Below are 12,828 nucleotides of genomic sequence, written 5' to 3'. Positions count from 1 at the left end.
ACTTGGAATTTTTATATCTCTTTTCCACTTGGAAGTCTGAAGTCCTGACACGTCTTGCTTAAAACAGAGTCAGTGACATTGACCTTGTTGTCCTATATATGAACTCAATTTCTGGCTCATAACAACTGTTTAGTGAGTGCACATTCCTCCCCTGGCTCCTACCTGCCCTTATGACATATTAGAATTCTACCCATCTGCTGGCTTGCTTCTGGGGTGGCCCGCCCTCAGCCCATTTTTAGATCAGCCAATGGGACCAAGACTAGCCAGAGCCATTTTTCATCCAATTGGTCTCCTTCCAACAGTTTCATATGGCCTCTTGCTGTAAATCACTCTGAGAAAACAAATGTCCCCAATCCATTAGTGACTTTCCGCCACAAGCCAATTTGAGCCACAAACTAGACAAGGCTTGTTAATGGCCACTTAAATACATTCCTACAGCTCAACCTGGAGACCTTCAACCAGCCTCAGACCTTACCAGCTCCTTTTCAAAAGACATGATGGCAACAAGGTCATAGGTCATCGGACCCTTATCAGGTAGGAGAGCAACATACCCTAGATTGTCTAGGATCCTTCCAATTTGGCCCTGCTATCCCAGCATAACTGTCAATCATTTCACTTTCAGAACTATTCTAGCTTGAATAATAAGAATCCATAGGTAGTGATGTGAGGGTAACCAAAAACAATAAGCATTTATTAGCCACTGATTATATATAAAGGGCTTGTGTGTTTGACCTCATTTCAACTACAGTACAGTACTAGTCAAGGAGGCTTCACAATCATCCCCATTATACAAACCAGTCCTCTGTTTAGGTTTAGGGTAGCTAATCAGCAATGCCAACCAAGGAGTGAGATTGTGCTTCATCTAGAACCCTCATGGCTATTCATAATTTCCTGGAGAACTGTGCTCCATTGTATAAGAACCTCTGCTTAAGAGAGCCCACGCTCCCATTAGCAGCCCAGCCAGTGGCCAAAAGGCTTACCCTGTTTCTTACTCTTGGGAGGAACCAACTCTGCAGAGGGATCCAACGGAGACCATAGCCTGTTAACCCTCTCTGCCCTGGCCTGTTTGCTTTTCCCTCTTTGCCCTGAAAGGTCCTCCCCAGAAAACTGCTTGCAAAAGACTCTGTACTAGTCTCTGGTTCCAAGGAGCCTGGTCCATGGTATGCAGTTAGCAAGGAAGGAGCTGAGCTAGAACTCAGGTTTGGTCCTCTTGGTACCCCAGGGGTCATTGCACCCTCCATGTTTTGCAGATGAACCCTAGGAAGCTTGGAGAAAGTGAGACAAGCTCACCAAGGACACAGAAGGAGGAGTAGAAGCTTAAGCATATACTCAGGTCCACCTGTCTTCAAAAGACACACACACATACACACACACGCACACACACACTTTCACACATACTCATACACACTCCTCACACACATACAGACTCTCTCTCTCTCTCTCTCTCTCTCTCTCTCTCTCTCTCTCTCTCACACACACACACACACACACACACACTCATAGACACACTCATTTGCTGTTTGGGCACTTAAACCTACTGCTACATACCCATTTCATGAAAAATTTGTGAAGTGGGTCTCCCGTCAGCTGACATTTTTTTTTTTTTTAGAGGGCAGAACGCTCTGTCCTTCCAATGCTACAGCAACAAGCAGTGTCTCTTTGTAAGCTGCTCTTGAACACATCTTTAATTTCCAGAAAACGCAACAATATTGCTCTGGGAGTAGTCAAAAAGTGTCCCCTTAGTCGCACATAAGAAGAACAATGGGCCCATATGCATTAAACAAAGGAAACAGCTGTAGATATCATGGTCTAGAGAGACAAATCACATCTCCTGAGGTATTTCTGAGGGTCACAAAAGCAGGATAAAAGGGGAAGTGCAGAAGCCCCGAGGACACACAAACACAGATCCTGACTCCTGCTTGTGTGATACTTTTGACAAATCACCCAATGTCCCCAATACCCAATTTGTTCTGTACGAACAATACCTGCCCAACCAATCAGCGAATTAGAGGGTAAATGAGATAAAAACAAGCCTTTCTTCCTGTTCTTTTTTATCTACTTTTATAATTATGGACTCACCAACTTGAACCCTTGTCCCCGATCTAAATCGTACCAGCTCAGATGTGCTGTGCTTTGTTTCCAAGCTAAAAAGAACATCTTATTTGATGACAAAAAGGTTTCCATTAAAAACTGAAAGCAGATGAAAGGGGGACCTTCAGCCACAAGGCCTCAGTTGATTCATAAAAACATGGAATGAGTCATGTTGCTCTCAAGGCTGAAACTTATAATCAATGGGCCTCGTTAGCCAGCCAATCCCAGCCCAGCGGAGGATGACAGGCCCAGCAGGCCATCTCCACTAGCTATTCCAGGGTGGCCTTGCAAACTGATTAATTCTGCTTCTCGCTTGGTGAAAGGAAAAAAAAAATCAATCTGGTGCTCTTTGCCATACTATGGTCTAAGTCCAGACCAGGTCTGTGCGGCTTTCTGAAGAAGCAGGGCTTCTGTAGTTGTGTGAATGTGTGCGCTCATGTGTGTGTGTACCTGCGTGCAAATGTACATGTGTTCATGTGTGTGTGCATACGTGCTTGTGTGTGGTGTGTTGTATACATATGTGTAAACGTGCATGTGTGCATGCATGTGTATGCATATGTGCATGCGTGTGTGAATATGTACATGTGTGTGGCTCAATTCAAGAGCAGATTTGTCTGTCTGTCTCTAAAAATCACCTTCTGGCTTTCGTCTCGAGATTACTTCAAAATGTCCCTTCTCCTGCAGGCATTTCCTTGTATTGAGCACAGGGCTAGTGACTGCAGAAGGCGGGGGAACACAGACTTACTCAGACTGCAGCTAAAGCTCTTTCCTTGAATTTGTGGCCCTAACCGCTACTCTCTTCATATATCTTTGAATCCTAGTCCCCAATTTTCAGTGTGAAGGAAAGTTCCTAAATCACACACACACACACACACACACACACACACACACACTTGTGTATAAATGTGTGTGAAGAGGTGCATAATGTTTTTGATGAGGTCATTAAGGAAGAGTTATTCACACATGGTTTAACTATACTAGGTAGGTGGTCTTCCATCAACGATAAAAGAAAAATGATGACCCTCCACAACCTTCCTCCAATCTACCCCCTCAATTCATTTACCATCCACCACCACTTACTTAGAAAACGCACTGTGACAACTCCGCTGGATACTGCTCATTTATTGGTGAAAGAGGCAGGTAAAGCCTCTGCCTGCTGGGATCAATCACCTTGGCCTCCCAAGAGTTAATGGAAAGAACTGCACAAGATCCCCAGACTGTCTGGAAGCTTCTCTTTCCCTGAATTCCTCCCCTCACCCGAGAAACCTCCAAACCGTGTTTAAAGCCAAGCAGGACCAGTTTCATGTATGAAGAGCTAATCATTGCTCAGTTGCCTCCTAATCTGGCAAATAAAGCCTGCCTGCTGTCAAGGTGGTGAAGGGGCCAAAGGGAGGGCTTTGCCTTTTTCTTGCCCTTAGATCGGTTGGCAGATCCCAGACTTGTTTCCAGATCAAACCCTAGGGAGGTTTGAGTAGGCTGCTGTTTCTATGAAGTAGGAACCCCAGGGTCTTAGGAATTCCAGCCAACAGCCCTTGTAAGATTCGTGGTTAGTATAGGAAGCTGAGCGCAGTGAGCAGTTCCCGAAGTCCCCACTCCACTGACTTCAGGGGCATGGTGGTGTAGTGCCCCCAAGTGTGAAAGCTTTCACACTTGCACACTATGAGGAATCCCAGCTGGTCTAGGCACATCTCCCCAGGAGGAACTGGAATAGAGGGTCTCTTAGAGTGTTGGCTCTTTCTGAGAGCAGCTCAGGAGTACCTAAAGAACACGGTCTGGTTTTCCCAGCCACGGGGGGGGGGGGAGCAGAAGATGCAGTATGGGTCTGGAGGAGGGTTGGGGGGTGGGGGTAGGTAGACGGCAGCGGCATCCCTGATCTCACCTTCCACCTAGCTTAGAGACTGATTAAGGCTCTTGCGTCTCAGTTCCTTTCCTCATTTAAGTCTGGGGAAAGAAACGGACAAGGGGTGGGGTTGGGGGCACGCAGCCCTGCACACTGTCCTCAGCCCCATCGAGATGCATAGAGGTGAAAAAAGAGATCAAGTGTCAAGTCCCAGTCAGGTCACTTAGTGGCAGCTGAGTGATATTGGCAGGTCACTCATTCCCTCCGAGTCTCCGGTTTTTCACCTCTAAAGCTGGGTACCTGACTTACTGGGTCTCAGGAAGTATTAAATGGAATCGCATATGTAAAACTCAAAAAAAAAAAAAAACCCAACACCAACACCGGGAACAGTACAAATACGGCGACTGCTATTTTTTTTAAAACCACACAAACGATTAATTACCACCCTTACGTCCCTCCCAGTGTTGCAGCTGAGTTGTCCTGCTAGAGGGGTACAACGCAATCTTCCAGGACTTCAAGTCCTGGGAGCCACTATCCTTCCTGTCACCGTACATCTGATGTGGGGAGAAGGGCATCCTCTGAGCATACTCCCCAGGCTCCACTGGCTTGGGCTGGGGGTGGGGGAGCACTGAGAGCCAAGTGTGGATGTAGAGAGGGCGCCCACTGCCTGTGGGTACTGGGTACCTGGGCAGGATCCCCAACCTACATTCTCCCACCCACTCCTGGAGCTCCCAGCGCGCAAAAGAGAGAAAACCCAAAAAGTCGTAGATACTGGACCAGGCTTTGACGCGAATCTTGAGCTCGCCGTCCTGTGGCTCCGGCATGGCCTTTCTGGAGAGCCTCAGCTTGTTGAGCCCGCCGAAGCCGGCCAACACCACAGCGCGCATCTCCTGGGCATCCCCGAGGCGGTGGGAGCTGTCGCCGCCCTCAGCAGGCTCCTTGCTGGTCTCCTTCTCGATCATCTGCTCCGTCTCCTCCGCCTTCTCTACGCCTTCCTTGGCCATGGCGCGTGAGGGGCCGCGGGGCGCACAGGCTGCGGCTGTGAGGGGGGTCGCGGCTTTTCTCCCTCAGGTTCCTCCTGTTGAATGTGGGATGCTCTTCAGCGCAATGGCTGCAACCTCTGTGAGCGGAGCCGCGGTCCACCGCCTCCGCCGTAATCCTCAGAGGAGCCGCGCCCTCGCGCCCCACCTCCCGCCCTCACATTTCCTTCTGCTCCAAACCAAACCTCAAGTCCAGCTTTTGTGCGGGTCCCAAATCAGGCTCTTGGTCGCAACCTTCAAAACGGATTTTCCCCAAGACTCTTGAATAAAACACACCGGGAGCGGCTGCCTGGACACCCGAACCCCTGGAGTGGGCTCAATACTTGGGTATATACGGCATAGACTCTGGCGCCTTGAAATGGACAGAGATGTATGTCTGGGCCTGGAGGATGCTGCCTCGAGACAAGGTTGCCTCCTCTCCCGCGGGTAGGCAGCGGTAGGCGGGATAGCCGGAAAATTGGGCTGTTTACCATCTGCTGGTTTTGAGTGGAACGGCAGGGAGGTGCGGGAAGTTAGCGATCCATCCCAACCAGGGCTCTCAAAAGCCAGGACCAGTCTTTTCCATCTGGACCCCGTGTCATGCGGGATGCTCTTCCTGGGCTTCTCCTGAGGCTTCCTTATGATAGTTCTTAGGACCTATGCTTTTTTTGAGCAATTCGGTCTCAGAATAGGTCTGATTCCTGCTGGGATCTCCAGAAGAACAAGAACCTCCTGTAACACACACACACACACACACACACACACACACACACACACACACACACACACACCCTGTCTTTTGTTTTGAAAGTTTATAGAAAAATGTGTTCTTTCTCCAGCAGGGTGTGGTGGCACCTGTGGGTAGTCCCAGCACTCAGGAAATGGAGGTAGCAGAGAAACCCTGTTTCAATGAGTCTAAACAAGTAAGAATTAAAAATTGCGGAACCCGGAGGAGCAACCCCTTTAATTCCAGCACCTGTGAGGCAGAGACCGGTGAATCTCTGAGAGTCGGAGGGTAGCCTGGTCTACATAGTGAGCAGGCTGGCCAGGCCTACATAGCGAGACTCTCTCAAAAAACAAACAAACAAAAATAACCCAAACTACAGATGCAATCCAGGCTTGTCATTTGTGCTGCCTTAAAAGATGATTTAGGAGTTGGCTGCCCTGTGCGGTTTAAGGAAAGAGATATGATTTCTCCTCAGATAAACGTTTCAGTTTAGGTAAATTCTACTTTTGAGGTCTTAGGTGACATTTTGTCTTCCTAAGATCCAACACCCATATCCACTGACCTAGTTAGGGTCAGTGTTGCTATGGTAAAACACTATGACCAAAGCAACTTGGGAGAAGAGTTTATTTCAGCTTACACTCCCAGGTAACAATTCATCCCTGAGAGAAGTCTGGGCAGGAGCTCAAACAAACAGGGCAGGGACCTGGAGGCAGGAGCTGATGCAGAGGCCATGGAAGAGTGCTGCTTACTGGCTTGTTCCTCTAGACTTACTCAGCCTGCTTTCTTTTAGAACCTCAGACCACCAACCCAGGGATGGCACTGCCCACGATGGGCTGGAACCTCCCCAATCAATGATGAATTTAGAAAATGCCGTATAGCCAGATCTTATGGAGGTATCTTCTCAATTGAGGTTCTCGACTTTCAGAGAACACTAGCCTGTGTCAAGCTGACACAGAACTACCCAGCACGGCTACAGAGTGGGCACATTCCACTTGTGTTCTGCAGGGCGTGAAGTGCTGTGGTGGCTTACCTCAGTGATTGTGAGGCTCTGCGTCTCGGTGGGACTGGTGGGGCACACGGCAGAACGATGCTGTAGCGGTCTCTCCTCCTTCCATCCTTCCTGTGCCTCTCTGTTTTCAGACTTGACCTTTCCCTGGAAAAAGTCATTACGTCCCGACTTCACTCAGAACTCTACACCCGCTGAGCGCTTGACCTTGGATGTTCAGCCCACCACCTTCATCGGGGCTAATTCCTAACCCACCCTCATCAGGAGCATCAGTTTCTTGTGCAAAGTTCACCAACTCCCAGGCTGGGCTTTTCATTGTAAAAGTGCATGTCAGTTTGTAACTGTAAGGTGATTTCTTTAGCAATGTCTTGTTCTTTTGCCCAACGTAAACTTCAGGTGTGTAGAAGCTGTGCTGCTTTTAACCAACCTTGTTTTCCTGGGCGTAGCTCATGATTGATCCATAATCAAGTTTGTTGGATGAACGATTTAGCCAGTGAAAGTGGATGCTTCTGTGGAATCCTAGAAGATGGAACTATCAACTCCTCCCATGAGGTTGGAGGAATTCCCAGGGAGGAGGGGACACGTCAGCCAGTTCTGCTGACCAAGAAGCTTCCAGGCCCACTGAGGCACATACAAAGGTGGCAGGTGAAAATGATGTTCAGAAAATGCTCATCTGGTCTGTGAGCTGCAGTCCCTGCAGAGGAGGCTCAAGGAAGCAACATTTGAGGCTGGTTTCTGAAACGTGACTTTTATTATAAATCATGCAGGTGACGGGAACCACCAAAAGATTCAGATACAAAAGCGAGGGACCAGGATTACCAGAATTGCATTTAGGGGTACTAATGTTGGCAATGAGGGGGCTGTGGATGAGAGGATGAGTCCCTGGAAACTCGGTGAGCAGCTAGAGATGGGCACACTAGCAATGGGAAATGATATAAAGGGCAGAGGTATCTCCTGAGGCAACGGTTCTGTATGGGAGGGAGAGGGCAGACGGAGGCAGAACAGAAAGTCCCCTTCAGTGAACTGAACTTTATCGCAAACTCAATTAAGAACTCTCTTCATATTGTGAAATAGAGTGTTTAGGCCAGATTCAATTTTGGAACAAGAATTGGAATGCCCATGGTTTATTTTGGAGGTAATCCCGGGAAGCTTTGGTTATAAATTAGGGAAGTGAGGCAGTAAAATGCTAGAAGCCAATACAGGATGCCTTTAAGAGCAAATTACCACCATGGGTGATGGGGTTAAAACCACGGGAGACCTTTGGGATACATTATGGATGAAATAAATCCCAGAGTTGTGGCATCCAAGAAGCAGGGAAATTATTATTTACTAAACTCTGTGAACGACTGGCCAAGAGCTGTTCCTGGAGGGGATTGCTCTATCCTGGCCTGGGTATCAAGGCAGAGGGACTCTCCCGGCTGAGAACTTCAGCTGCTTCCGTGGGAGGCTGTCGCTCTGTGCATGGAGTAGCGTTGAGTAGAGGGACTTCAGTGTTAATAACATTGTAATATACAGTGTCGTGTTGTCTGTCTACTCTTCTAGATGTTGCATAATACAATTTGATTCTGGGAATAACCTTGTGAGGTAAGAACGACCATTTCCACCTTGCAGAAAGGAAATGGAGTCTCTAGTGACTCGGCATATCTAATACCCCAGTTCTTTTGGATAAAGTAGGAAACTGACTCCAGGTTCATGTTCCTAGCATCTCACCATGTGTGTCTGTTGAACTGGATCAAATCAGTTCTGCCCCTGATTCACATTACCCGGTGACATTTTTAAATATGCCTGCTCTTTTCTTGGACTTCTAATATCTCTGTTTCACCAAGGCCCTTTGTGTTGCTTCTAAAGCGTTTCTCTTTGACTCAAGGGTAGCAAACCTATGCTGTAGTTCACACGCTGCGTATTTGGGAGATGGTGTTTGTCTTATACAGTGTGTAAAATAAAAGATAATTATTCCCTACAAGTGAGTCTTCTGGCTGTTAAAAAAAAAAAAACAACCTTAGACTGTAACTGGTAGACAGCTGATAACGATAACAACCCAGAAGGGACACACCATACCTTGAGCTCCGTGGAGAAGAATGCTGTCCTTTGAGTCCTATATAACAATGTAAGTAAGCATTTGTAACATGGTTCCTCTCCGGTAGAATGCGGCAAGAGCTGTGCTGGCAGATCTCCACGTAAACAATAAGTCAGCTTTTATTTGTCGTGTATGGGTTATTCCAGACATTCTCTCAGTGCTTCCCCTGCGAAGCACCTTACCAAAAAGGGAAATGTCAAAAATTGTCATTGTACAGCAGCTGGTCCAATGGGGTATTGCACTCAGCTCTGAACTGTAAATGGCTCTGGGAAAAGAGCACACTGCGCATGTGTTCCTGAGGGAGTGTGTGTGTGAGTGTGTGCATGCCTGTGTGAGTGCATGTGTGTGTATGTGGGCAGGGGAGATAGAAAGAAGGGGGGAGGGAAGGGGGATGGAAGGACGGGGGAGAGAATTTAAATCATTTAGAGAGGAACAAAGTGTCGGGGTGAAGGCTAACAATCTACTCCAATTGCTGTATATTGATTTAGGTTGCAAGCAAATTCTTCTTAATTCAGAGGGCAAAAACATATAGGAAATAAAATGGAGACAATAGTAATGTTAGTTTATAAATGATTGTCTACATAATTTAATCTGGCTCCGTAAGTTTGTGGAGGAATACACCACTTGTATGATGATCAGAGCATCCAGATACACTCTCTAATCAGGTTTACTCCACTGCAGCGTCTTCTAGCCAGTTAGAATAATCTGCTGTGCATAAATCGCAATAGTTACTCTTCAGGATAAGTTTGTGCCTTAGGAACCAGTATCCCTATTTTACAGAGGAGAGATTTGCGGTTAAAAGTACTTGCTGCTCTTTCAGGAGACTGGAGTTCAGTGCCCAGCACCCACCCCACACAGTCAGAAGTTCTTCCAGCTACAGGGAATTCACATCTTCTTCTGGCCTCTGTGGACAGCTACTTGCTCATGGCCATGTATGCACATAGACACACATACACACATATAAATAAGTAATAAATACGTTTTTAAGAAAACATGTTTTGAGGTGATTCTGGGGAAAATAGCATCAAGTCTCAGGAGTCAAACTTATTTAAGTCATGTACTTCAGCAAAGGAGCCTGGAAATTCTCTTTATTCCCCATACAGTCCATCCACCGTCCCATAGGGTCATCTGAGGAAGGTACTACTATTACTCCCAATATCATCTCTCCCCTTATCACTGATAACTGAGCTCTGACTTTCTCCCCAGACTCTGTCACTTCACTGGCAAAACCCTACAAGAGGGTGTGACTAAAGTAGATTCTGGCCCATTGGAGGTCAGTCCATCCTTAAGAAGATATATAGAGGCTGGGGGATGGTTCAGTGGGAGGGGGTGCTTACTCCTCTTGTATACAACTGGGGGTTCAATTCCCAGAGCCCACATAGTAGCTCATAACTGCTTGCTATTCTCTAGTTCCAAACGTATATTTTTGTCCTATTTCATGTTTTTATCTCCATAATATTCAGTTGGAGTTTAATGAAGGAAATGAATAAGAAAGCCCTATTCTTTTCTCATTACTTGGAGGTGCTGGTCCTAAGAAGAGCACTTTAGATCTCTATCAGATCATGAATGATTAAAATCAGGACCATTTTACCTGCTTTCTTTCCCTTTTATTCACAAGCAGCTATTGTCTATGGAGAGATGATTTTTATCGATTGTTTTGTATCGCTTGGTAAACACGGTGGGCCAAGTGTGGAGGAAAATACACCACACAGAACCAGGTGAGAAAATTCAAATGAAGCAGTTTATGGTTTTGAAACCTCATTCATGCTATAAGATGATTTCTGAGTGATTTCTTTTATACCCTTCTGCATATTTTGGAGGATTTCCCCTAGTGCGAGACTGTGTGATTTCTTCTATGAATTATCACACAATAATGCTGTTTGCCTCTTCCAAATGCTGTGAAGGGATGTGTTTCCCCAAAGCACTTTGATATAGATCATTGTGAATAATGGCAACTGACTAGGGATGTAAAATCCAGGTTCAGAAGCAAATAAAACCTTGACTTCTTGATCCAATAGAAACCAGATCTGGGGGGAATTTTTTTCTGCATTCAACCATCCTCCCTCCCTCCTTCCCTCCCTCCCTCCCTCCCTCCCTCCCTCCCTCCCTCCCTTTCTTTCTTTTCTTTCTTTCTTTCCAGACTATTACACTACACATTAGTGTGAACAATCCTACAGCTACCTCAGCTTTCTTATTTCCCTCATATGTCTGGTTTGAGCTGAGCCAGGGTTTTTTTTTTTTTTTTGAGTGCTGTTTCTGTTATTATTTTATTGGCCAGTATCCAGTTTGTTGGCTTTTTCTCAGAGTCATGACCGTGTGAAGCTGTAAGATCTGGATGCAGCCGAGACTGCGAGACGGGCACACTTGGCCTTTTCTTTCCTGAGGTTAAATGGCTTAATTTCTGGGAGATGGGAAACATCCTTCAGGGACAGGAATCCCACACATTGTCTTTTAGCAAGTACCTCCTCTTCACAGAACTTACATACAGTGGGCAAGAAATATTTTTCAAACATCTGTCAGTCATTGATCCCTCCACCGGTCCAGCTATCTAGTCTCTAAATTCTTAATATGCACTGAACAAAGCAGCTGTGTAACTACGGCCAAGTTCCTTAACAATTCTTAAAGAAAAATGGGGGTGGGGGGTGATTTATGTGTTTTATTTTTTATGTGAGGGTGTTTTGCCTGTATGTAGGCATATGCACCTTGTGCATGTTTCATGCCCACAGAGGTTTAAAAATAGCATCAGGTCCCCTGGAACTGGAGTTATAGATGATTGTGAACCACAATATGGGTTCTGGATCAAGTGTGGGTCCTCTTAGCACTCAGCAAGTGCCCCTCACAATTGAACTCTATCCCTGGCCCTTCACTCTTTCTTTTTAAAAATCTATATTTGTGTGTGTGCGAATGAGGGTGTGTGTACATATTGCATGCAGGTGCAGGTGCGTGCATGTGGAGGTCAGAGGTCAAGGTGTGATGTCTTTCTCACTCAGTATTTGTTCCCTAGACAATGCCACTCATTGAACATGAACCTAGCATGGCTGGCCAGTAGACTCTGGGTATCTCCCCGTCTTCTCCCTCAGGACTGGAGTTACAGATGCAGGTATCTGAGCTCTGGTGTTCTGAACTTTAGGATGGAGCCAGCTTCCCAGGGCAAGATTCTTAATCTGTATTGCTTCATTTCCTAATTTGTAAAATATGGATATTGATCACTTAACGTTGATCCCAGACACCATTTACATCCCAGTGTTTCCAATTCCCAACTGTGTGAATTTTAGGCTCTGAGATGTTGAGACAGTTTGCACATGAAATGAAAATCAGATAACTAATTTGCAGGCATTTAAAAAAAACTGTGTGAGATACATGGCAAGCTCCAAGGTATCATTTCTCACACACAATAGCTGATTAAGGCATAATAAATACTTTCTACTTGCTTCATCAACAGGGCCTGGTGCCTTCTTTGTGGGGAATGACATATAAACCACATGGTGTGATGCTCCAAGGATGCAGGACCAAGGTAAACAAACAGAAGGAAAGCACCTAGGTCCTAGAGTTGATCAGGTTGTTACATTCCAGTCCTGGTTTCATTTACCTCTTCCGGGCCATGTAACCACAGGTAAAACTCCTATGCTCTCTCTCTCCTCCCTCCCTCCCTCCTTCTGTGTGTGTGTCTTTTACTGTTTAATTTGCAAAATGTGTATATTGATCATGCTGTCTTCCCAGATTTGTAGGGAAATTTAAAGGAGGCGATCCGAATCGATGTCTGAGCTTGCATAGAAATTCCCTCTACTAGTTCACTTAGTATTTCAATTACTGTTTAACTGGGAAGGGTTAGGGCTCCAAGTTAGCCTTTGCTGAAGTCCACGGAGTGGTACATGGCTCTCTTAGGATACTGATGGATGCTGGGTTAAACAGGAGGCTATAGTCGAATTAGCTGGGGACACAGGGGTCAAGCGCAGCGAGGCAGCTTTCTTTAGCGTAGATTGAGAGCCTAGCACAGTGTGATTCTTGAACCTCCAACTAGGGCTATGGAATACAGCTTCATCCATGCATCCTTGACTTCCAGGTCTT

General features: G+C 46.3%; 1 protein-coding gene across 1 annotated transcript in view; it reads right to left on the bottom strand.

The window, feature by feature from the left end:
• Vat1l (vesicle amine transport 1 like) overlaps positions 1-5,403 on the bottom strand; it is a 158,927-nt gene extending 153,524 nt beyond the window's left edge. The window contains exon 1 of the mRNA XM_075977400.1: positions 4,709-5,403. Within this exon, the coding sequence (XP_075833515.1) occupies positions 4,709-4,935 (227 nt within the window). The 5' untranslated portion in view covers positions 4,936-5,403. The remainder of the gene's footprint in view (positions 1-4,708) is intronic.
• Positions 5,404-12,828: the final 7,425 nt, after the last annotated feature.

The sequence above is a fragment of the Microtus pennsylvanicus genome, chromosome 6 (assembly GCF_037038515.1).
Source record: "Microtus pennsylvanicus isolate mMicPen1 chromosome 6, mMicPen1.hap1, whole genome shotgun sequence".
Lineage (NCBI taxonomy): Eukaryota > Metazoa > Chordata > Mammalia > Rodentia > Cricetidae > Microtus > Microtus pennsylvanicus.
This window is presented reverse-complemented; position numbering and strand designations above follow the sequence as displayed.